A 25,588-nucleotide genomic window follows, 5' to 3' on the forward strand; every position below is an offset into this window, starting at 1 on the left:
TTATGTAGAAAATAGTATTATATATTTTTGTATTTACCCAGATATTAAATGATATATAATTTTACAATAATATTTTTCCTAAACCAGTTACTGATAGATTGGAAATATATATATATATATATATATATATATATAGACACACTTAAATAAGTGTGTAAAATATTGTTAATCATCAAAATATAAATAGAACCTGATATATACTTTTCATATGTAAAAACTTAAATTAATATTTATTTATTTTAATTCCTTCCATTTTCAATTTTGTTTCCTTTCTTTTTTGTGAATTTAGGATATCTCTTAGATTAAAATAAAACAATAATCTCCCATATATTATATATCCTTAGGTACTTTAACATTTTGTTTTTGTTCCAATCTCATCTTTTTCCTAGTCAAATATGACATTATTAACAGTTATAAATAACTAATTTATTGATTACTAAAATTAATATTATTAAAAAGTCATATAGACATTAAAAGGGACAATTTATTAAAATAAATGAAACAAATAAATAGACAAACATAAAATCTAAATAAACATAAATTATTATAATGTTAGTTAGATAAACTTTTGAATTCATATTCATGAGAGTGAAAATAAATATAAATTAACTTAAATTGCTTTCACAAGTTAATGAACTGATAAAAAAATTATGCACATAACTTCATTATAATTTTTTATGAGATAAATATTAAATATCTTTTTCTACCTTTTTTTTTTTTTTTGAGGATACAGTTATTAAATCTCAGCTAATCTTAATCAAATCTTTGGTTTGAAATCTAAAAAAAATCTCTACTAAATTTTAGGGTGATAGTTTAAGGGGAGCATTGGAAGTTATAGGAGTCAATAAATACACTGAAAGAAATTGAATTATATGTATTAAAAGTATACCTATATTTATTACTTATAAACGTTATGCATTTATTATAATGAAGTAACTTCCACATTCAAGCATCGCAGTTACTCTCATATTTATTGATGTTTAGGATTAAATATGTTTAATAAATGAGGGAAGGCAAAGACAAGGAACATTTAATCATACAGGAGTTGCTGAGTTGTGAAAAAAAAAAAAAAAAAAAAAAAACTCAAAAACCAAAGCACAGGTATGAAAGAAATAAGACAGCCACTATGCAGCAAACACGTGTAGCAACAACAGCACATTGTAAACTACTCTGAGTCAATCAGTCAGAGTTTTTTCTATCATTATTATCTATAATATTTTTATTAGTTTATTTTTATTTTTTACTATAAATAAAGTATGAGGGACATAGTCATAGAACACAGACTATTTAACTGTGAGAAGGCAGACTCTTATCTTTGAGAGGTATTTAGAGAGTGACAGGCTATACCGAGTTTAGTTTTAGAGCTTTTTCTGCTAAACTTGTAAGCTTTTCTTTCACCTCTCTTTGCTTCATTTCTGTTTCCAGTTTTTTCTTCCATGCATGCTTCTTTATCTTTTATGTCAATTTCACAACACAGAGATCGTGCTAATTGCTATCACTGTAAAGGAAAAATATTCTTTGGCAAAAGAAAAAAAACAATAATTTGATAAATGGAAGAAAAATGAAATGATTATCAAAAGGAAAAAAAATGTTATTATACATAAAGTAATGACAATTTTAAATTCTAATAAAAATGAAATTTTCTATTTTTAAAGAAAGAAAAAGAAAGAAATAAGGTAAAAAGTGGTGAAGAATAATGTAAAATGAGAATAAAAAGACTTTGGTATCAAAGTAAACTTTTATCTATGTCTATATATGTATAAATTGGATTCGTTGTCTACATTTTTTTTTTCAATTTTATCCTTTAAATAAAACGTTTTCAAATTAAAATAATTATTTTAAATAATTGTTTCTTTTAATTTAATAATTTTTTAAAAATTTAATTATCTTTTCAATTTTATTATTATTTATTATCTGAGAAAACAAATGTGTTTTTATTAGTATTTATAGAAAAAGAAAATAAAATAATGAAAGAAAATATTAAATGAATGTAATTTTTTTAAGTGATAAAATATCATTTTTCTGATGTAAATTATGAGCTATTGTGGAAAATGGTGTTTAAATGAGCGATCCGTTGTAGAAAAGGAGTTTTAAATGGTAACGATCGAGATACAGTTTTGTTTTATTTTGTTTTTCTGATCAATTCTCAGAATTGCTCCATTTTTTCCCCTCGCCCTGATTCGTTATGATCCAATCACGAAAACATCTCAACTTTTGGGAGGTTTGTGTTGATTTTTGTTTGTTGGGGATTTGATTATCTTTAGTGGCAGTGTTCATGGCGGTGTCTTTAATATATGCGTGAATGCACTAAATGCACTAAATTCTGGAAGTTTGGGTCTGACTTTACTTTTGATTTTGTATTCATATGCCTCAAATAAACTGTAATTTAGGTTGGCCGGTTGGAGCGTTAAAAAGGATTTTCATTCTGACTAATGTTTTTTGTCAGAATTCAGGAATGTGAATAGGAATTGCAAAAACGTTTTCAACTGTTATTCAAGCATAACATTGACTATTGAGAATTGTTGATGTCTTGCCTGTGGTTTTTTTTCCATTCGATATGGCGTTTGCATGTTTGTTAAAAGTACTCCTTAATTATATTTTATGGTACTGTGGCATGTGGTGCTAGTAAGAATTTCTTAAAAATGGATGTTGTTCAACTGACGAAGGGCTATATCACTTTAATTTTTTTGATGGAAGGAAACCAAGCTCTTCATTACCCTAAAAAATGTCCAAGGGTTCATCCTGTACTGCTTCAAAGGACGTAGCAAACTCAAGTGAAGAGGAGAACAAAGGGGCTTCTGATACTTTACCCTCCATGGATGTCTCAAACAACAAGGGCTCGCAGGAAGATGAAAATGAACCTCCGCTAAAAAAGTTTTCCAAACCTTCAGATGACCCCAAAGAGGAGGGTGGCAAGAGGGTTATGGCTTTCCTTATCCTTCCCCAGGACCAAGAGAATGAGCAAAACCATGAAGCTGAGATTCCTGACAAAACCCCACGTATTGGAAATCTCTTCAAGGATCTCTCTATCAATGTTCTCCTAAAACTGTCAAGGTCTGATTATGGTATAATTTCTGCATTAAACAGTAGTTTTCGATCTCTGATTCGGAGTGGAGAACTGTATAGGCTGAGGCGTGAAATGGGTATTGTAGAGCATTGGATTTACTTCTCTTGCAATCTCCAACAATGGGAGGCGTATGATCCAAACCGTGGCCGCTGGATGAAGTTGCCAAGAATGCCTCGTAATGACTGCTTTATGTGTTCGGACAAGGAGTCGTTGGGTGTTGGTACTGATCTTCTAGTTTTCGGAAGGGATATATTGGGACCAATAGTTTATGGATATAACCTTTTGACCAACTCCTGGTCAACTGCTGTAGAAATGAACATTCCCAGATGCTTGTTTGGATCTGCAAGCATTGGAGGAATTGCCATACTGGCTGGTGGTGTTGACCCAGTCGGTAATGTCTTGAATGTAGCTGAGCTTTATAACGCAGATACCAGAAAGTGGGAGACTCTTCCAAACATGCATAAAAAAAGGAGGATGTCTTCTGGTGTATTCATGAATGGAAAATTTTATGTGATCGGTGGGATTGCAGAAGACAACAAAACAGAGTTAACCAGTGGGGAGGAGTATGATTTGGAGACGAAAACATGGCGTGAAATACCCAACATGTTTCCTCCGCGAGGTGGAGAACCCAATATGGGGGCTCCTCCTTTGGTTGCAGTAGTAAACGATGTATTGTATTCTGCAGATTGTAACGAGCACACAGTAAGAAGATATGAGAAAGAGAGTAACAAATGGGTAACCATTGGAAGTCTTCCTGAGAGAACATCATCTATAGGTGGATGGGGAATAGGATTTCGGGCATGTGGAAATCGCTTGATGGTTATTGGTGGGCTTAGCACTGAGAGTGCAGGTTTCACTGAAATCAATTCTTGGATCCCAGGTGAACATCCACTGCAGTGGAACATCCTTGACAGAAGGCGGATAGGGAGTTTTGTCAGCAATTGCGCAGTCATGGGATGCTGAGGGCCTTTAAAACTCTATTTTCTCAACATGCTTATAGGTCTTATTTAAAATCATAGACTATTTAGTAGATCTTTATTTTTCTTCTTCTATAGTTGGTGTCAGTCTTTTCCTTTAAATGACCATTAGAGCAATAATTTCAAATGTTATATCATAATACAAGCTCAGAATTGTAACTGGTCTTCATTTCATCTTGTTTTCTTTCTCATTTCTCCTTTTATCAAACGCACTCTCTTTTGAAATTATGCCCTAGACTCAAGGGCTCTTTGAGCCAGAAACAAAAGAAAATACACAACCTTGCACAAACATTTAACCTTTTACTGACTACTTGATCATAGAAACATTGATACCATATAAATGATCAAACTTAAAATCCTAGGTCATTATAGGTGAGGAATGAGGACTCATGAATTGTTTTATTTTATCTCTAGTTACATTTTTTTTTCCGATCTTTTCAAACCTTATTACACTGTCATTATCTCACTGTTTGCTCACTACTATCTTGAAAAAAAAAAAGTAGGAATATCATTTCTCACACCGTCTCTCATTTTAATGTTGAAAAGTTTTATATTTCTTCTATACACTCGAGCTAAAAAAAAACTAAAATATCTTGTCTCGCTTTCTATGCTTTCTAATGTTTTCAATAAAAATACTATTGTAAAAGTAATTTCACGTTTTTGTGTGTAAGATAACAGTGCTAGTTGCTCACTCAGGCTGTATCATTCTGTTTGTCAATAATCAATTTTGTTCTACTTCAGCTCAATATATAGTCTATTCAAATGAGGAAATGTCTAACAAGTGCCTGCAAATTTCTTTTACAAAGGCTCCTTTAACTGTTGGTAACAGTGATTAACTATAATTGGATTTCTTGATTTGAACTTCCTTCTTGCTTGAATTATGGTACGAGGATCTTCACACTGGAAAGAGTCATTGAGACTAGTTCTTAACCTAACCATTTTTATCTTATGTCTCAAAGGGCCTTGTTATTACCTTCAGTGGTTGATAGTGATATAATTTGCTAAATGTCAAATCTAATCCATTCCTTCAGGACGTGGCATTAACATATATGGATTTTTTTATACAGTATCCACTTGAATTAGATTCACAAATTCGTCCATTTAATGACAATAATTTTAGAGAAATTATTTTAGTTTATTAACTTTGAATCTTCCTTTTAAAAATCCTCTGAAACTTTTACTTTCTTTTGTATACCCTTTATTGGAATTTATTGCGCAATTTACATCTACGTAGATGGGGTGTTATTTGAAGGAGTTAAATAATTTCAAAAAACATTTTATTTGTTTTCCATAATCTGTCATTGTATAGGGTGTAATCCAAGGATTACAAAGTTGTAAGATTTAGTCACAGAATAAGAAAGTTGTTTTTAAAGGAAATCAGATTGAGATTTATGTAATTTAAAAATTTGCATGTGCAATTATAGCTTCAATGCAAACAACTATGTTTTTTTGAACTTATACTAGTAGGCCGTCTGAACTTACACATTAGACGCAAAATGGTCTAAGAAAGTAATTCAAAAGTCACTTTCTTAATGTATTTAAGCGTCCGACTTCTAAATTGAGTATAATCTTATCCCTGAGAAAGAAACAAAATAGCTAGAGTTAATGATGAAGGGATGAACTCACCATAATGCCCAGGGTTGAGGAACTTACCAAAACACCTAGGGTTAATGACAAAACGATGAACCCTAACCGACAAACACTCTAGTTTGTTGAACCCAGGTCGACGAGCTTAATGGCGAGTGTAATCGAACCCTGATCAACTATCGATGATGGATGAACTGAGAACAATGTCGCCTATTCATGAACTGAAAACGAGAATAATTTTGAAGCAAAAGAGGGAAGGTTTAGAGAAATTTTGACAGAATTAAAATGGTGGAAAATGTAATTTAATTTATGGAGGTTATAAACCTCTTTAAAAAAATAATTAAAACCTCTATTATTATTAGCTTTCTGATTCATTTTAATTATTTTAAATAATATTAATTTGTGGAGGATTTTTATAATCTCCATAAAATAACCCCATAAAATAATATTTTTTTTTTAGTAAATGGATAACTATAAAAGTAAAAAAGAATAAAAAAAAAACTTTACTTGTAAACTACCAAACATGTTAAGTCTAAACAAGATCTTACTTGTAAACATAGAGCACGTAGAAAACTTAATAAATAAATTAAATGTTTGTTTAGTCAGTTTGAAGTTTATTTGAAAATTAATTGAATGATAATCATATTATTACGAATGAAAAATTCAATTTTGAAAAAGTTGAGAAGTGTCTTCTATTCTTTCTTTTAAGTGATTTTTTGTGTAATCGTCTGATTGTTCTTGCAAGTTCTTCATTATCCGGTGAATTTGACTATTTCCTCACACTTCTCAATACCAAGGTCTCAATAACAATAATGCGTATATATAGCGAAGCGTTCTTAACAAGACTATACACCCCTATAACAGATATTGATGTTATTTGAACGCCTAGCATCGATAGTAGCAGAAGTAGCAAAACGACACATTTGTTATTATTGGTCTAGCTAAGGTACGCTAGTAGTTTGGCCTTTTTTTTGTTGAAATGCGTGGATTATTGGTCTAAAGGAGCAGAAGGAACTTTGCTAAGAAGCCAAACCAAAAGCACACCAACAAGCGCACCAGAAAGATGTGCGATGTGATTTACACTTTGCAATGTGTAGCCTCCGTGGAAGGTTCCTGATAATGATGTTGAAGCTTGGGCTGCCTCCATAACCTAGGACACACATAAAGAACAGATGAATCATACAGAGCACTGATAGATAATAGTTGGCATAAATCAAAGAACAAATGAATGAAAATTTTGACCGTTTTGTCCAAAATATAAATAGTTGGTTAGTAAAAAACATCAACACAGATGGGAAACCATTTACGGATATGATTGATGGACACCTTTCATCTATTTGACACCTAGTGAGGAAAACACATCACAACACGTAAGCGGTGTACCGATAAGAAAAAAGAAATAGACGGAAATGAAAAATGTTAGTTAAGTGTTTATAGTGGAGAGCGATGATATATCATTACTCAACCATTTATGAAGCATGACACATGATTCTGGATGCATATTGAAAAAGTAACATGACCTTAAGTTCCAATGTCTCTAATCACCTTCTCTATAACGAACTGACCCAATATAAGCACTTCAAGGATCTTCCTCCAGTCCCAGGACATCTGCATTAATTAAAAGCTTGACTGTTAAAACTTGGAAGAAATACAGCAAACAGATGAACTCTGGCATCCAATTCCAGGTACCTTTACAAGGACACTGATGGTAAATAACCCAAAAACAGCACCAGAAGCTCCAACAGAAACTGTATTTCTAGGTAAAACCAACCATGAAACGAGGTTTGCTCCTACACCAGTAAGAATATAAGAAAGCCACAAAGCAAGGTTCCCTTCCTCTTCTTCAACAAGTTTTCCTATTGTGGAAACAATAAAATAACAAACTCTCAAGCATAAATCCCATAACAACTCACTTTACGAGAAAGACAAGTGGCCGTGTTACAGCCTTACCAAAAATGTACAGGAAGAAAAGGTTGCTAGAAAGATGCTTCCTGAACAAGTCAATGCATTAGTCATCTTCTAAAAGGAGATAGTGAGAAAGTAGTTCACAAAAATAAAATAAAAATTAATATAAAACACAGTCATAGATCAAATGAGAACTAATTTAAAAAAGTGATGATTCTTAAATAAAAAAAATGCTGCTATTCATCTAACTCTCGTCTTTATTCATATCAAAGCTTAAAATATAAAAGTATAACAAACTCATAAAATGCAACCAAGAGTACTCAGTGTCTGACACACATTAGACATTATTAGATTATTGTTTTGAGGTGTCTACGCTTTCTTATTTGGAAAGACCAAAATTTAGAATGGAAAAACACTCATACAGTTCAGTTCTTTTAATGCTGTTCTCTAATTTTAGAATTACAATCTTACCTGCATAACTTATATCAACTATATTAAAACCTTTATTACAAAACTAAGGTAAAACTCCAATTCTGATTAAAAGCATCTTCGAAAACTCTCTAGAATATGTTCTTAAAAAAAAAAAGAAAAATAACATGGAAAAACTGAAATGACAGTAAGACACTCACCAATTAGCATGACAAAATGTAGCTGTGACAAACTGGTACCAAGCAGGCCACATGTGGTACAAGTACAAATCCTTTGCCCCATTAACCTTGCAGAAATGATATAAAACCATACATCATTCAACAAACACAGAAACAATACTGTTTATGCAATGCCACATGTTTCACACTCCTTTAAAAGAGCTCTTGATTTTCCTTTTATAGAGTTTGACTGTCTTACTCCTATTTTCTCTTGAACGCATTTAACATTCGTAGTCTTTTTTCTGTCTTCTTTTTCCATTGTACCTTCCATCTGTCATGTATTCACCTTCCTTGTCTCTCTTTCCCCTTGTTCTACCTCTCATGTCCATCCATTTCACACTCTACCAAGAATGCGCAAAAACATAATTGCTTTTATTTCTCCTTCCCCCATTCTTTCAATGCGACCAAAGAAATGAGACCGTTTTTCCTCGTTATATTTTATTGCTAGTTTGGTCTTTTACAGTATGTTCGCTTGAACAGATTTTACTGTTCAAGCGAATTAGAAGCGAAGAAACATTTTTGAAACTTGTTCGTATGTGCTGATTTAAGACGACGGAAAAGCGAAGAATTGAATGAATTGCACTGTGCAGAGTATCTCTCCAAAATGGAGAGATTTGCGATGATTTTAAAGCAAAAGACTTATATGTCCTTGCTTATTTCTGAATCTGGTAACCTTCGTAATATTAAAATAACATAATAATATTAACGTAATAAAGTACATTGCAGTATGGAGGTTTTTTGAAAATCTAACAAAGGGTATTGGGATACACTCTGTATCCAGATTCAGTGTATGTGGAGTTTTGCCTACGAAGGGTATCCGGATACAGGTTGGTGTATCCGGTTCGAGGCTCCAGTTTTTCCAGTGTGTGTGGACTTGAACATTTGCTTTTTAAATATTTTATAAATTAATTTTACTTATTATAAATTAATTTCCTTTCTTTATTAACAATTATAAATTTAAATATAACATTAAAAAATAATATTTTATATTACTAAAATAATTAGCGGCATTTTGGTAATATTTCATTTCTATCAATTAAACAATTTTTTTAATTCTATCACATCAATCAAATCCTACACTAATTCTCACAAACTTTACTCTCAAATCCACTCTCAATTACCCACAAATCTACTCAAAAAAACAACAAAATTACTCTCAAATCCATCCAAATCCACTCAAATCATCTCCCCCAAATCATCTCCCTCAAATCCATTATAAAGAACAAAGCATTAATGTTTTGCTTTGGTTTATAAAACTGCATTTGTTAGACAAAGATAGTACTTTGTCACTTTAACACACTGTCTTGATCAAATTTGTTTGACATTTGAGAATCTATAAGGGACGCCTCTGCTACTTCAGCTAAAATTAACATCAGTTAAAATAGAATGATAAAAACACTTTAAAGCACCAAAGTACATCTCTTTATATTTAAGGGAGAAAACAGAGTAAAAGTGTATTTTATTTAAGCCAATTGCTTTCTAGATTGTTTTAATTTTTTAGTTTTCTTTGAGTATGGGATTTTTTTTAAAGAAACATGTTAATTGGATTCTTGTATGTCTTCTGATCTGTGGGATTGAAAGAAAAAAGGAAACAGAATATATATATATATATATATATATATATATATATATATATAACAATTATTTTACTAAAATAATAAAAATTTTGTATTTCTTTAATATAAAAAAAATATACAGATAAAAAATAAATAATGAAGATACATTAGGAAATAAAGATAGCAAGAAAATTACCTGAAAAAAGTGGTCAGCTATGAAAACGCCAATGTTGAGGAGAATGATCCAGAATATACCGTTAACTCGTTTCTCCGGTTTCCCTTTTGGCTCAGGTTTTCCAAGTTCCAATTGCGAAATAATATCTAGAGAAAAACTGAATGAGGTGAGAAGAACAGGTGAAAAGGCGTGAAGTTGGAATTCGTTATAAACGTAAGGTGTTTGAGAAAACGCCAAAGCCAAGTTAATAGGAAAAAGTACCTATCTTATTGCAGTTGCACTGTGCAAGAGTGCGGTAACGAAGGGCGGATAACGGGTGGTTAGGTTGGACAGGGAGAGAAGGTTTGGTGGTGAAAGAGGGAAATGGAGGAAGACAGTGAGAAAAGAAAGCGAATTTGGGGATGTGAATGTGAGAAAGTTTGCATGATGTTGCTAATGATTTTACAGGGACACCAAGTTGGGCCATTTGTTGGTTTTCCCGAATAATGGTTATTTGTGCTCTCAATTCAATTTATGTACACCAAATATTTTGTTATTTCAGAAAAAGGCCTTCACATAAGCATTAACAAAAAATAATTGTCACTCTAAAACAACATTTTAGAGCATTTTTTAAAATTGTCCATATGAATAACTTTAAAGTAAATGACATAAATGGATAAGATGTATTTCAAAAGATATTGTTAAGAGAAAAGTCAAACAATATTTTACTTGTTTTTTATTTCTGAGTTGGAGTTGTGATTACCGAGTTAATGGTTTTATTTTTTAAATTCATTCATTTGTAATTAGGGAGTAAGTATATATATTATCTTCCATGCATAAAGTATTTTCTCTTCCTCCCATTAGTGCAGCCAGTTGATTCATACCAATTGTCATCTTTATAACTTGTTTGGAAAGGTTTGTGCTACAAATAAATATATATGTATGTATGAGAGAAAAACAATATATTTTATATGAGCCTTTGAAATAAAGCAATGTTTTTTAGAAACTTTAGTCTTCTAGCTAGTTTAATTTTTCCTCTCACCAGAGTAGTTATGAATTATCATTATAGGCGAATGAACAGATGTTGTGGTATCCATTGGTTTTCATGTTTTGTACCAGACACCTGTTCTGCAGGTTTTTCTCTGTAGCTCTTGCTTATCTGATACTGTTTAATAGGCTGAGTTGACTTATGAGTTTTTTTTTATACCAAAAACACAATTTGACAATCTTTTTTAATGATAATATAACTATTAAAAAAATAAATTTCTATATTTTTAAAAAGATATTAAATTATAAAATAAATGTAAAAATTTATTGTGTGTATTATATGATTCTTTTCAGTTTATGATTTTAGATTGTTACTCTTGGAGAATGTGTAATAGAAAATAGATTTGAGAAACACAGTGGTATTAGTACTAAGGTTACAGCACTGTAAGGTCCACATCGCACACAGAAATAGTTGTCTTGACTGGCTAAGTTATAAGTCTTGGGTTCCTGGAGTAATATAATTAATTTAATTTTACTGGTTTATTATTATAATAATGAATCTAATATTTAATTAATTATTTCACATTGTTTAATTAATTAGTTTAATCTACTATTTTAATGTTGTCACAAAATTATTAATTATTATGGGATTTTTGGAAGATTTTTTATTAGGAGATTTTGAAAGATTTTTTTAATAGTTGTGGAATGTTTAAATGTATTATAATTGCCCTATTACTTTAAATATATCAATATATAAAAGTATATAATAGTTGTAATCATTATAAAATGTATATTTATCATTTTACTTATGGGAAAATGTAAGTGATTTAACTTTGCTACCACAACAAAACACTATTAAAAGGACATAGACCCACTTCATGGGATCACATATAGAACAAAATATCATATGAAAGAAAATATTAGTCATATAGAACAAAATCATTGGAAAAAAATTGCACAAACTATATAAGATGTCCTGATGCATCCTTAAAATTTCAGAGCTTGTTTGGAAAAACACATGAGCCTCTTTTATATTCACCTATATCTATATCTTTTTTCATTTTGTAAGTCTAGATATAAAGTCATTTAAAATTATTTATGTAAAACCCTTTTTATTTTAAAAAAAAATAAAACATATGACGTTTGTCTTTCTTCTCTGGACAACTTCAAATATATTTCTTTATCATTTTCATTCAAATTTCATTATCTTTTATTATCATAGTTTAAGATTGTGATAGTCATTAAATCTTCTTTTAAGTTTAACTGAACTAAATCTTCATTCGAGTAACTTAAAATTTTAGTCTCATTCAATACAAACAATTTGTTTTGACAGTGTATGCGATCTTTCTTAGATTGTATATGTTCATAGAGTCTTTGATTTTACGCTTTGTTAACCAGTGACTCTTTTGACTCTGTTTAACTATGTTTTTTATGTTTCCTAGTTGAAATAAAGGATTCATGAGTTTGAAGTAAAATTGTGTCTTTTCAAATTTAGGTTGTCTTTTAAGGTGTGAAAAGCTAAACCTTATATTTTTTTTAGTCCATAATTGTGTGGATTTCTTATGGTGTTTGAGATTTGATTCCGAATGTTAAGAATACGGTGAAATTATATTATTTTCGATCAAACAAGAGAAAGTTTTGTTTGAATAACGATATTTCAAAAATTTACTTTATTCTTTTGTTGAATTCTCGTTCAGGCAAGATCCTTTTCCCTTAAACAAGTGGCTTTTCACTTATATAATTATTATGTTCAAATGTAATTAATTTATAATCTTCAAAAAATATAATTTCTCTCTATTTTTTTAATGTTAAAATTTTTTAAAATATAAACTTAAATAAAATTTTGATTTAAAATATAATTCCAATAAAATTAATTTTCTAAAATGAATTCAATTAAGCTATACTATAATATATAAATTTAAATACAATTAATTTTAAAAAAATAATTCTCTAAATCTAATTAAAAATATATATTAATTTATGATTTTATGTATTGTTATCATATTTAATCATGGTTAGAATGTGTTGATTTTGTCATTAACATTTAACTTTAGAAACTGAGAAATAAAAAGTTATGTTTGAAAATGAAAAATATAATTATTAATTTCTTAAATTTCAGGTAAATTTAAATGATAATATTTAAACATGTTGATAGACAAGTCAAATTTATCAAAAGTCAAATTCATCATTTTGGCTGTAAGTTGAAAACAACTTAGCTTTATTAAATCTACTTTCAGATTTTATTGAAATTTGTCTATACATTCATGTGGGTATTTTCTAATGGGATATAATTTACAGAAGATATGAATATAATTTAAAATAACCTCATGAGAGATAAATGCAATGTTTCTTAAATACATAATAATGGTAACTTAATGGATTCAGCTTTTTTATGGATAATAGGTTCATTGAAGTGATTCTTCCTTTTCAAACAATTTGAATGTCAATAAAAAAAATATTTGCAGCAATGACTCAATTTAAAGATTTTTATTTATTTATTTTATCTTCTTTCGTACTTTTTACCACTATTGTGTGGTTTGTTTTGCTTGTATATTTTTTAGAAAATCTCGTTTACCCTTTATTGATCGTATAATTTTTTTATTTTTTGTTTTTAGACGAATTGTAAGTTTTATCCTTCCATTTAATGATTTTTCATGTTAAAAATTTTTGTACCTCTTTTGTTCTTGGAATTTTCTTTTGTATTATATTTTTGTTGGTACTTATCACATGTTCTTTTAAATTAGATGCATTTTTTTCTCTGCTTGTTATTTTGTTATTAAATTTTTATTTACTTGAATTATTAAATCTTAATTTGATAGTTTGGCTATTTTATCGCTAACAATATTGAATTTGTTTAATTTATAAAAATAATAACTTATTTGATTTTTTCTATGGATGATTATTAAGAGAACAAATAATTTTTTTTTAAATTGAAATGCACTAAAAATGAATTAATTTAGTTTTGGGATGTTAGGCTTGTCCTAATCCTGCCTCAACCCACTTTACATGGGTTTTTAAGGGTTGGAGTTTTGAAAAATCAATTAAGTGAACATGGGAAATGAAAACTTTATTTATGAACCGTGTCATAAGTTAATAAGTTATTGTGTTGTAATATAGAGAAAAAAAACATGGGGCACAAAATGTGAAATCACAGAGTAATATTATGAGAAAAACAAATTCTAAAATGAAAAATACATATCACATACATGTGTGTGAACACAAGTATGTTCGTGTAAGAAAAAAAGAATCTAAAATGAAAAATATATAACACATATTCACATATATGTGCGTTTGTGTTGCACATATGTGTATATTTGTATGAGCAAAATAGATTCTAAAATGAAAAATATATAATACATATACATGGGTATGTGTGCACGCAACCCAAACTAATAATCGAGTCAAGTTAATTGTAGTCAAAGGTCTAGGTGAGTCAATATGGACCAAAAGTGACTCAAGTCAACCTAGGCCAAAGGATGACCTGAGTAGACCTAGGTTGAAGATTGATATGAGTCTATTAGGATTGCAGGTTGGTCTGAGTCGGTTTCGAACAAAGATTGACTTGAATTGGTCCAAATTGAAGGTGTAGTCAACTTGGGCTGAATGTCGGTCCGAGTTTACCTGGGCCAAAAGTCGAGTCAGTCCAGATTGAAAGTCGACCTAAGTTGGCCCAGACCGAAGGTCAACCCCGTTTGATCAAGACTGATAGTCGATTTAAGTCAGTCAACTCAATTCAAGTTAACTATTTGGCCAAAGAATCAAGTCGAGTCTATTCGAGCATAAGGTCAACTTGAGTCAGCTCAAGTCTAAGGTTGACCCATCCAAAGGTCAAATTGAGTTAGTTTGGGCCAAAGGTAAGATGAATTGGCTCAAGTCAAAGGTAGAGCAAGTTGTCTTAACTAAGTGATCCAAGCTAATGGTTGAGTGATCTAGACTGAAGGTCAATCCAAGTCAACTTGAACTATAGGTCAATTTGAGTCATTCTAGGATGAAGGTTAAAATTTGGACTGTTAGTCGACCTAACTCAACCAATGTTCATGATCGATTCAAGTTGAAGGATAGATTCAAATCATCTTGATTTGAAGGTCGACTTTATCTTTAATTGAAAAATGTTAGGATCTTTCGTTTGAACTGACTCAATTGAACCTTAGTTGATTCAACTAAACCTTCGACCTGGATTGAAAGTTTTGTATTTAGAACCAATTAAATTCGATGGAATCAAATCTATTTTTACTCTAATCTTAATTATTTTTAAGATTAAGCTTTGGAGAATGGAACTTATTGAAACCCTCCTTAAGCAAGCTTAAAAAAGTGATGACATTTAATTTTTTTAAGACTAAGCTTTGAAAAATGAAACTTATTGAAAACTCTCCTTAAGCGAACATTTCTAGAAGTGGATTGAAGCTCAACCATGAACCATATATACACATCTATATTTTAGTTTTAGGAGTTTGTCAATCTTAAATATTCATAAGTTAATTTGACTAAATTATAAATGAGTTAATCATATCAAATTTACTTTAGTTAGATAGTTAGTTTGACATATCCATTTTTAGTAATTAATCTCTAGGAATATAATGTCGTTACGGTGATCAATTCAATCTAATGAGTTATTGACTAATTAATTACTATTTTTTAAACATTATATTAGTATAGATTAGCTTTACTCTCAATCATTTTATTCCAGCATTACTTGTTCCCATCAATATTGTTCAAGTAATTACTACTTACAAAATCTTCCTTGATTTTTACAGGAAAAAACTAACACAAATACAGACCCATAGACATTGATTTTCGTAACGAAATGAAAACTCGCTACGAAAACGAGGACAAACATTGACTACCCGAGGTGTGCAACTCATGAAGCACCGATTTTGAGATCTCTAATCTATAATAATAGCATTGTCGAATTGAATCAATGGATTTCCTGCAGAGTTCAGAGACACCAACGAACATCTAAAGTGTTTGCATAAAAGCAATGTGAATTGAATCAATGGATTTCCGATAAAAAAATTTTGGCACTTATATATTAATTGCTATATTCTGTTGGCAAACACTGCTCTGTTTGTAACAAGAAAAGCGCAATTGAGTTATCTAATTAACAATTGATCTAAAAATATCTCTACAACTAAACCACGTTACGACTTCGAGCCTGTTTGCAAAAACGATGTTCTTTACTCAGCCAATGAATTCCTTCAGCATTAAGCTCGTTGGTTTGGATATCCAAACATAATGTATAACTATTTAAAATCCTTAATGTTAGAAGCACTACCCACAGCACGACTCAACAGAAAATCAACGCACAAATATTGTTGCCGATTTTTACAGCAACTAACCCTAGTACTTCTAAAGTCTGCCATTCGGACCAAAACCCTAAGCATCTTTACCAAATCATTTTTTTTTAAATGGCTTCCAGCCTTAAATCACAGATGTAAGGGTATTTGATTCAAATTGTGAAAATACCAGAGATCACCACAATCATGGCAGCAAAACTTGAATACTTTGAGATAGCAGAGTTCAAAATCATTATATCTCAGGCACAACTTTACCTCAAACAAAGTACGGAAAATTTTATAAGAGTCAGAGCATGCAAAATTCTAAAATGTCTACATCATAAATTATAAAGTGCGCACAAGAAAGGTTGCTAGACATTAATAACCTAATCTTCATCCTCCTCGTCTCCATCTCCACCAGCGGCCTTTTTAGCAGCAGCCTTTTGGTTCCTTCTCTTCACGCGTCCAGGACGACCACCACCAAGTGGACTCGTGAGTGAGAAGTCAATGTGCTTCTGAGAATCAACCCTAACCATGAAAGATGGAATGTTCACCACCTGTCTCCCAACCCTGTCAAATCCCAAACAATCTCAATATAAATTCCAAAAAGAAGCTATCATTCAAAAACAAGTTAAACATACCAAATGATCTCTATACCAAGTCACACAATTTACTCAACGAAAATCAATCCATATATTAGGAAAAAGATCAATATTACAGTAAACCCGCAACTACACGAGTTCAGTATATATTTAATAATCAAGCGGTAATTATGCAACAAAGCTACACGATAAGAAATCAATTCATAGTGAAAATCAATAGCATTGCATATGATTAAAAATAAATAACGAATCCTATTGAATGAATACTGTAAGAAATTAGACCTGATGTGCCTCTGCCTGATGAGGACTCTGGCGTGATGAATGGACTTGGCCATTCCAGACTTGAAAACGAGGGTTTGGAGGCGGCGTTCGAGAAAGTTCTCGACGGTGAGGGCCAACACGTAATCGAGCTTGTTCTGCGTCTCGTCGAGAAGTCCGTAACGGAACATTCTTCGGAGAAGCGCTTCACCCTCGAAAATTCGGCGCGGGTTCTTCTCATCCAGTGTCAACAGATTCCTGGCATTGTTACGGATACGGCTGAGGGCGTACTGAACCCTCCACAACTCCCTCTTGCAGCGAAGCCCGTACTCCCCAACCAGCTTCAACTCGGCGTCCAAACGTTCCTTTTCGTATGGACGACGAGGCTTCTTGAAGGTTTTCCCATCTATTCAATTCCAAACAATCAAATAACATATTCAATTGTGTTCGAAATGATGCCTCATTCTCAGATCACAAATATCAGAATGAGATTAAATACAAAGAAATTTCGTACAAACGAATGCACAGAATATAGATAGGTAGATGCATTGAGTGCAATGTAAAATACTCACAGTTGCGGTAGAAGGAAACGTGCACCATGGCTCTTCTCTTGCTGCTTCTCAACCCTTACGGTGCACCAGGTTTTCGCTGCTAGGGTTCAAAAACAGATTCCTTTTTATTTGATCTCAAAACCCTAGTTCTGAGAAGGCCAGACTTTCATTACAAGGCCCATTCCACGACCCATCGTTCGCAAAGGCCCGCAAGAAGTTTGTCTTGTGTCTCGCTTTGACAAAAACATTTATTATTAATAAAGGACACTCATTTTTTTTTCTAGACTCTCATATTTTCCGAAAATTTTACATGAATAGCTAAATTAATTTTTTTCATTAATATTAAATTATATATATATATATATATATATATAATTTTTCTAAAAATATTGCTTCTTATATAATTTTGGAAATTATATTATTATTCATATATCAACTTTAATATCACATTAGTATCTTATGTGAAGTTTATTTTGTTTTATATTAGGTTTGGTTGGAGTCCTAAAAAAAGAATAAAAGATTGATTTGAATTTATTTAAAGAGAATGAAAAGAAAGTACAGTAATTTTGTCTGGTAAAAAAAGTAATGAAAATAAGTAAAACATTTATTAATCTGCGTGATTAATATTATTAAATTAAAAAGTTATTTTTTATTTATAAATTATAATATTAAAATTGTTCATAGTGATTTCAACTCAGTTTCACCAGTATCAAGATCAGAAACGCTATTTCTAAGGAAGGTGGATTGAATAGTCGTTGAAACCCAATTAAGATTTTCTCCTTCTTCTCGTACTTATGCCCCTTTTGCATGTTCTTGCTAAAGTCACACCTTACATTGTACTTCAAACGAATTTTAGAACAGTTATGAATAGCAAGAAGAATTTGAATGGTTAAACTCCACCATTCTAGTGTCACATCCATGTATATATTTTTCAATTTCTCTCTTTTTAAAGAATTGAGTTTTGGGGCAAAAGATGAACCGTTTATGCTGAAGTAGCACTAGGAATGTTATCTACCATGAAAATCTATTTTTTGAGATTATAATTTTGTTTAGCTTTTGACTAGGCTGCACCTGGAGCTGTACAGTGCCAGATTATTAATATGACGTTTTCCGGGGTTGTTCCAATGCACAATGTTATCCTCAAGCTCGAATCACCGGCAGACTGCAATTGTGGGTAGGACTTAGGCTGCATTAGAAATATGGTTAAGGAAAACTACGGTGTGAATTTTCCTCGTGATTTAATGGTAGATGTGTTTTAGATAATAAATTTGCATGTGAGTGTTGAGTAGTAGAAAAAGGTACTCTGGTTGCAATCACTAGTTTATATTTAATGGTTGCTTTAACGATTCTGTGGCAGCGTGTTGAAATTAGCAGACTTGTTAAGCAATGTAAGATTGGATTGGATTAGATTCGGATTTAATCCGACCAATTTAGCACAATCTAAATTTCGGACTAATTTGGTGGGTTATTAGGATTATCCAATTTTACTTGTTCAAACTACTACTAATCCAAATTTATTGTAACTCAAATATTTTTTTCAGATTCCTCCGGTTGAAGGTTTTTTGTTCACGTCTAGTAGAAAGAGATAATAATAATTTTGTTAAAGATGCTTATGATTGAAAACTTGGTTCCAAGTAAACTTCGTAGGGACAAAATCCCATCCTATGGGATGCATTTGTTTGCTAGTTATCACTAGTGTATCCATTTCTATCGACTACTAAAATAAAGTCTTGTCGAAGAGCCAAATTCTGAGGTCGTCTTATTATCATTATAAATCAAATATTATCTTAAGGACAAAAATATATATACAAACTACATACCAAAGTCCATTTTGTTATCATCAAGTACTAACCAAGCACCACGAGATCACATGATACACCGCCCCAGGCTCTAACATTAAAGGCAAAGAGCCTAAAAATTAAGATTGTATCCAATCCAAGCACAACAAAACCACCAACGTAGTAATTTTGTACTCGGTATTTAAAGTTATACTGACAATAAAGAACATCAACAACCACCAAATCTTTCTCAATGAAGATATCACGAACAAAATGGTACTAGTAATTTCAAATCCTAAAATCTTAAAATCCGTAAATGTTACTCCCTTAAGTTAGTTGCGCATCAGCCTTTTTAGTTACTCCATCTGTTTACGTCTGGCATGAATATTTTAGTTTTAGTTTTTACTTCTAGTCAGGCTAATTGATGACTATAACTTTCATTTACAAAAACATGTTTTAGCAATGAGAGCTCTAGTGCCATGACATAATTGCATTCCTATATAACATTGGTGTGGTTTTGTTTGGAATGTAACAAAATGAGATAAAAAAAATCAACGAATTTCTGCTGTTGAACTAACATTATATATCCATGGGTGTCATAGCCATTATACAAAACATAGATGACTAATCCCAAGCTAGCTACAGGATAATAATAACTCGATAAAGGGTTGAAAAAAAAAGTCAAAGTATAGCCACAGAGAGGGTAAAACAAAATATGAGTAACATGTACACTCACGAAAGACAGAAATTACATGATTGCAGTTAATAAGTCTCATCATACGCTGTATAATAACCGCCACCCCTCCTGGATTTATCAGCCTGCAAAGCCATGACACCATTAGCCCAAGTCGGATACAAAAACAAAGCAAAATTACAGAATAACTGGGTTCTATAGATGGAAATACCCTATTGATCAGATTCTCAAATGCATCAGTTCCATTCTCTTGGATGTACTTCTCTGCAGCAGTTAGAATGTCATCTCGCTTACCAAAGGTGTCCTTTTTCCTTGGAACGTACCAGATGTTAATGGTTTGAGGATTGACATATATAGGTCTCACGTAATGCTCATATACATAAGCTGCACCGCTAAAGTAAGGAAGGACCAACCAGCAGGTTGCAATCAGCTTTGCATAAGGCCATATCGGAATCCTGAAATACGTAGATGTGAAAATTCAGCCACATGTTAAATAGATTACCCTGCACCCTTCTAAATATATTTGTCACAACTAAACTAATACAAAAGCTTGATATAACAGAAAATGCATTAAAGTAATTCAACATTCTCTGGTTACACTATGAAAAATATTCTCAGTGAAGCCTATTCTAGTGCCTTCCATAATAGCTCATTGCATTCATGCTTATGTACTAATATGCACATAATAATTCGGCAGTTTCTTTTTTTTAATTTCTCTTACCACAAATTACATCCTAATTAATCATCAAAAAGACTAAGATTTCATGAACATCCCCAAATTGACAGGACTCCAAAGTCAGCCTTACCCCCTAAAACCAAGTAACATAAATTAACTAAAAACAATTTCTCTAGAAAACCCAACAAACTTATCACAGCATTTATAGAGTACTCATCAACCTTCAAGAATAATTAACCCAAACAAGAAAAATGATAAAAGAGATAAAAAAAATGGTGGCATACCATTCAAGGACTTTTGCAAATGTAAGTTCAAAGAGGGTGATTAAGGAATAGAGAACCCAGTAAGTGAGCCATTGCTGATCATCAATAGGAGACTTGGTCTCAATTGCCCTAATCGAAGCATATCTGCATTATAATACAAAAACCCACGCCAATCAGGAATCACTCCATCATTCTCAAACGACATTTTGACCTAACATTTCGATGAAATAAATGCAAACAAAACATTCAACAAAACAAAATCCTAATTGTTGGGAAAAGAGGGGGATTTTGAGATTGCACTTACAGAGGATAAACAAGACTAACCACAGGCCTGAAATAGAAACAAAAAAATAGACAATGTAATATATCAGTCTTAAAGAAAAAGAAAAGGCAAATTAGAGAGAGAGACATAAAAGTAGGAGAAACATACCCAGCAAGGACATCGAAGTTTCTGAGAAGCACCTTGAGGAAATTACCAGCCCCAGATCCCATTTTGATGTATAGAGTAATTGCTTCTATTAAGGGCTTAACTTTTTTGAGTGGCGCTTCTCCGATCACTTCTCTATTCTCACTGGCACGAAAAGAGGAAAAAAAGAAAAAGAGGGTGTGAAGTGCTGTGTGCGCAATTTAGCACTGTGGGTTGCGTGTAAGAGAAAAAAAACCAGACAGATGAAGAAAAAGCAAGAGCTAGCGGTGGTGAAAGTAACAAGAAAAGAGAATAATTGAGCAGAGTGGAATTGCGGTGAGAAGTTTTTTTCTTTGTATCCGATACTACAATAACACTATCTGCATCTCACCGTGTATTACGATTAACGACCTCGATTTCATCCGTGGTTGGAATCGATTGCGGAACACCGTGGTCCTCTGCCAGTGAAGTTTTCTTCCATCACACTTTAATTAGCTGGGTTGGTTCACCAAATAAACATTTTGGATTAACCTAGGTGCTAAATAACGCTTAATTATATAATAAATAAACCGCTCTAATTTTTTAATGTAATTTAGTATTGATATATTCATTCATTTTCTAGAGAAACAGGTGTGATAATATTCTTAAATATGATCATTTCTGAAACTATTTAATTTTATGTTATTTGAATAAAATTTAAACTGACAAGTCAATTTGAAGTGAAGGAAAAGCATCTTGGTTGCCGTGTATCAAGAAACTGCTGCCACCGACACTGTCCTAACTAAACTACCAACTCTTTTTTTTTTATTTTCTTTTGTTTTCTTAAAACATTACTTTACAATATGCTTAATGTAAGGGCTTTATCCTTTGTGCTTCTTTTTTCTATAATAACTTCATTTTTGTGATTAAAAAAATAACTTCCTCTGTTCTGTATTAATATTTTTTTTATTATGGAGAGGATTTTAGTTTTATATTATGTAAAGTGGGAAGATTATACAATAATTATAAAGATTAAAAAAATAAGAATGGAATATGTTTTTAGTTTTTAAATTAATAAGGGAATTTGTTTTTAGTCTCTTTTTCAATCTAAGGGTCATTTTGGTCCTTTTTTTTCAGGAAAACTTAATTTTTCGTTCTCCAAAACTAATAGCATTAAAAAGAAGATGAGGTGGTTAACATCTAACCACGTCTGAATTCATCTTCTTTCCTAACTTTCATCACGTGTGATTGCATGTATGATGACATATGTTCAGTGATGAGTCTGTCACCGAAATTAGGGCGGTTGTACTTCTTAAATTTAGGATTTATTTACACGAATGAGAATTGGGGTTCTTATAGTTAACATTAGTAACTCTCTTGAACCTAAATCGCGATTAGGGTTCGTGTTCCATCAATTTGCTTTCGCAATTGTTGTGGTGTGCATTTGGGTTCCAATGCTTGGTGTGTGTAAATTATTTACTTTGGGTTTACTATGGATTCAATTTTTGTTGTAGGATTACCAATGGTTTTTGACGTTTCTCTGCATCACATGGGGAAGTTCATGAAGAATAAGGAAGTACAATATGTGGGAGGAGAAATACATGTTATAAAAGGAATTGATCTAGACAGGTGGTCTTACTTTGAAGCAGTGGGATTTGTTAGAGAATTCAAGTATGATGCAAAGTTCAAGCTATGGTGGAAGAAGTCAAAACAAAAGGCCATGAACAACCTGAGAATACTCAGTGATGACAACGAAGCAATGTTTTTGGCTAACTATGCAGAGGAAAATAACGATGAGGTTGAAATCTTTGTCCAACATGTCCAACCTAGTCAGCCAGTTGAAGTTAACTTTCTTACTTTTGGTGAACAGGCACATGAAGTAGAGATAAAGGAGATAGAGGAAGAGGTAAACGTGGGTGATGAAGAACATGTTATTGTGGATGAAGAACATGGTTATGTTGTTGAAGAACATGGCAATATGGATGAAGAAGATGGTTACTTGGATGAAGAAGATGTTTATGTTGGTGAGGTGGAGGGGAATGTGGAAGTAGAAGACGTCCTAATAGATTACAAAGAAGAAGAGAGGAATGTTGGGGGAGAAGATGTAGAGAGGGGTCAGGATGAGGAAGAGGAAGAGCAAGAGGAAGAGGACAACATGTTTAAGGCCGAACTGGTGGACAATGTAAATGACAATGAAAAGGAAAGAATGGAAAATGATGATGATGATGGGTTTGGGATGGAGAATGATAGGGAGGAGGCAGAGAGAAGAAATATTAATCCTGTTTTAGATAGGTGGAGTAGAATGAAAAAAAAGAAGAACAAAACTGTCAGGAGAAGATACCAAGAGAGTGAGGGGTCATTTATGATTAACGAAGAAGTTGGAGAGCATGAGATAAATGATGATTACAATTCAGGTGAGTTGTCTTCAAATGTAGATAGTGATGAGGCTGAGTGAGAATAAGAGGAAGTTTCCAACGTATAGAGTAAATGATATGACCAAGAGCTTCAAATTTGAATTGGGGATGGAGTTTAAGTCATTGAAAGATTTTAAAAGTGTGCTACAGGAGCATAGTGTTTTAAATCGAAGAGAAATGAAATTTGTGAAGAATGATTTGAAGAGAGTGAGGGTAGTTTGTAAAAAGAGATGTGGTTTTCTAATCATGGTTAACAAGGTAAAAGGTAACCAAACTTTTCGAGTGAAAACATCGGTTGGGTGTCGCAAGTGTGGAAGATGTTTTGGTAACAAAAGTGTCAGTGTACAATGGATTGCACAAGTATTGGTAGACAAATTTGTAAATGTTGGAGGCATGATTGTGAACTAAATCTTAGATGAAATAAAGAAATAATTTAGTATTGGAGTAACTCCCTAGAAAGCTGCAAGAGCAAAGCAAATTGCACTGGATTCTTTAGTGGGTGATGGAGAACGACAATATGGTCGTCTTTATGATTATCTGGCTGAATTGTTAAGAGTGGAGGCTGGAACCTTTAAGATTAAAGTCAATCAACCCCAACCCACTTTTTCACCAAGGTTTGGGTCATTTTACATGTGTTTAGAGGGCTATAAAGAGGGTTTTTAGGTAGTTGCAGGCCATTCAGTTGTTAGTGGTAGTGCCAAGCGATCCTAATGACCAATATTTCCCACCAGCTTTTGTTGTGGTTGAAAATGAATTCAAATACACATGGAGGTAGTTCTTGACATTGCTATTGGATGATATTGGGGCATTGATTGTCGACACTAGATCTTCATTTCGGATCAGCAAAAGGTAACTTTAAATTAAAGTTGATTTTGTAATTTCATTTGATTATGTACTAAAGGATGTTGTTATTTCTTTGCAGGGATTAATGACAGTATTTGATGTGATCTTGAATGGGGTGGAGGACGAGCTATGTTCAAGGCATTTGTACAACAACTCATTAGTGTAAAAACGTTGTTCAACATCACCCTTTAGACGTCGGTTAAGGGTAAAAGCGATGTATATTAATTTCTGGTGGCATTTTCGTAAATAAGTTGACCATATAGGCGTCCGTTAGAAGGTTCCCCGACGTCTATATTATTTTAGACCTCGGGGACCTCCCATTTGACGTCTATATGTCTGACAGTTCGGTGAAAAGTCATTTCTTTTAGAAATATAAATGTCGGTTCGGAGGGGCACCTACGTCTATATGGCAGAAATTAATCGTTGTTCATCTACCTATTAAACTATAGACGTCGATGAACCTGCTACCTAATGCCTATATGTCTGCCGGGTAAAATCTTTTCCGCCTCTTAGACGTCGGATCCCGCCGGAATGACGTCTAAAGACAATTATAGACGTCCTTTGCTTGAGTAACGGACGTTTATAATCTAACCAGGTGTTGAAAAAGTCATTCGTTTCTGCCAACTAGACTTCTCATCCCGCCAGACTGACGTCTATATATAACACAAATGTTAATTTTTAAATACAATGGACGTCATATCAGTGACGCACCCAACGTATAATCGATTATAGACGTCGGGTTTGTGTCCAACTGATGTCTAATTTCTTGTTAAATAACTGTGAAAACCAGCAATTTGCGATCAACAGTTTCATCGTCTTCGCCTTTTCTCTCCGTTGCACTGCATTTCCAAGTGTGTTTGATCTCCTTTTAACCATTTAAAGTTGTTTTTACTNCGATTAAAGTAATNTTTGATGTATTATCTTTCATTTGAACCGATTAAAATGAGTTTCCCTTGTGTTTTGGCGATTAA

General features: G+C 32.2%; 4 protein-coding genes across 4 annotated transcripts; 1 reads left to right on the plus strand and 3 right to left on the minus strand.

Annotated features, from left to right (window-relative positions):
• The first annotated feature begins 1,323 nt into the window (after positions 1–1,323).
• Positions 1,324–4,124, plus strand: LOC106766372 (F-box/kelch-repeat protein SKIP11-like). Its single transcript, XM_014651104.2, has 2 exons — positions 1,324–1,381; positions 2,698–4,124. The coding sequence occupies exon 2, from the start codon at positions 2,726–2,728 to the stop codon at positions 4,028–4,030; it is 1,305 nt and encodes a 434-aa protein (XP_014506590.1). The 5' UTR covers positions 1,324–1,381; positions 2,698–2,725; the 3' UTR covers positions 4,031–4,124.
• A 2,307-nt stretch (positions 4,125–6,431) lies between these two features.
• LOC106767487 (rhomboid-like protein 11, chloroplastic) lies at positions 6,432–10,420 on the minus strand. Its single transcript, XM_014652390.2, has 7 exons — positions 10,176–10,420; positions 9,936–10,060; positions 8,166–8,251; positions 7,582–7,622; positions 7,321–7,487; positions 7,177–7,239; positions 6,432–6,781 (listed from the first exon to the last, which is right to left on the minus strand). Exons 1-7 carry the CDS (start codon positions 10,378–10,380, stop codon positions 6,620–6,622), a joined length of 849 nt encoding a protein of 282 aa, XP_014507876.1. The 5' UTR covers positions 10,381–10,420; the 3' UTR covers positions 6,432–6,619.
• Positions 10,421–16,349: 5,929 nt separating this feature from the next.
• On the minus strand, positions 16,350–17,738 carry LOC106766800 (40S ribosomal protein S9-2). The gene is made up of 3 exons (XM_014651560.2): positions 17,586–17,738; positions 17,038–17,419; positions 16,350–16,723 (listed from the first exon to the last, which is right to left on the minus strand). Exons 1-3 carry the CDS (start codon positions 17,611–17,613, stop codon positions 16,540–16,542), a joined length of 594 nt encoding a protein of 197 aa, XP_014507046.1. The 5' UTR covers positions 17,614–17,738; the 3' UTR covers positions 16,350–16,539.
• Positions 17,739–19,879: 2,141 nt separating this feature from the next.
• Positions 19,880–21,888, minus strand: LOC106767121 (HVA22-like protein a). The gene is made up of 6 exons (XM_014651954.2): positions 21,773–21,888; positions 21,406–21,546; positions 21,280–21,306; positions 20,997–21,119; positions 20,248–20,491; positions 19,880–20,161 (listed from the first exon to the last, which is right to left on the minus strand). The coding sequence occupies exons 2-6, from the start codon at positions 21,465–21,467 to the stop codon at positions 20,105–20,107; spliced, it is 513 nt and encodes a 170-aa protein (XP_014507440.1). The 5' UTR covers positions 21,468–21,546; positions 21,773–21,888; the 3' UTR covers positions 19,880–20,104.
• Positions 21,889–25,588: the final 3,700 nt, after the last annotated feature.

Source organism: Vigna radiata, chromosome 7 (assembly GCF_000741045.1).
Source record: "Vigna radiata var. radiata cultivar VC1973A chromosome 7, Vradiata_ver6, whole genome shotgun sequence".
NCBI lineage: Eukaryota > Viridiplantae > Streptophyta > Magnoliopsida > Fabales > Fabaceae > Vigna > Vigna radiata.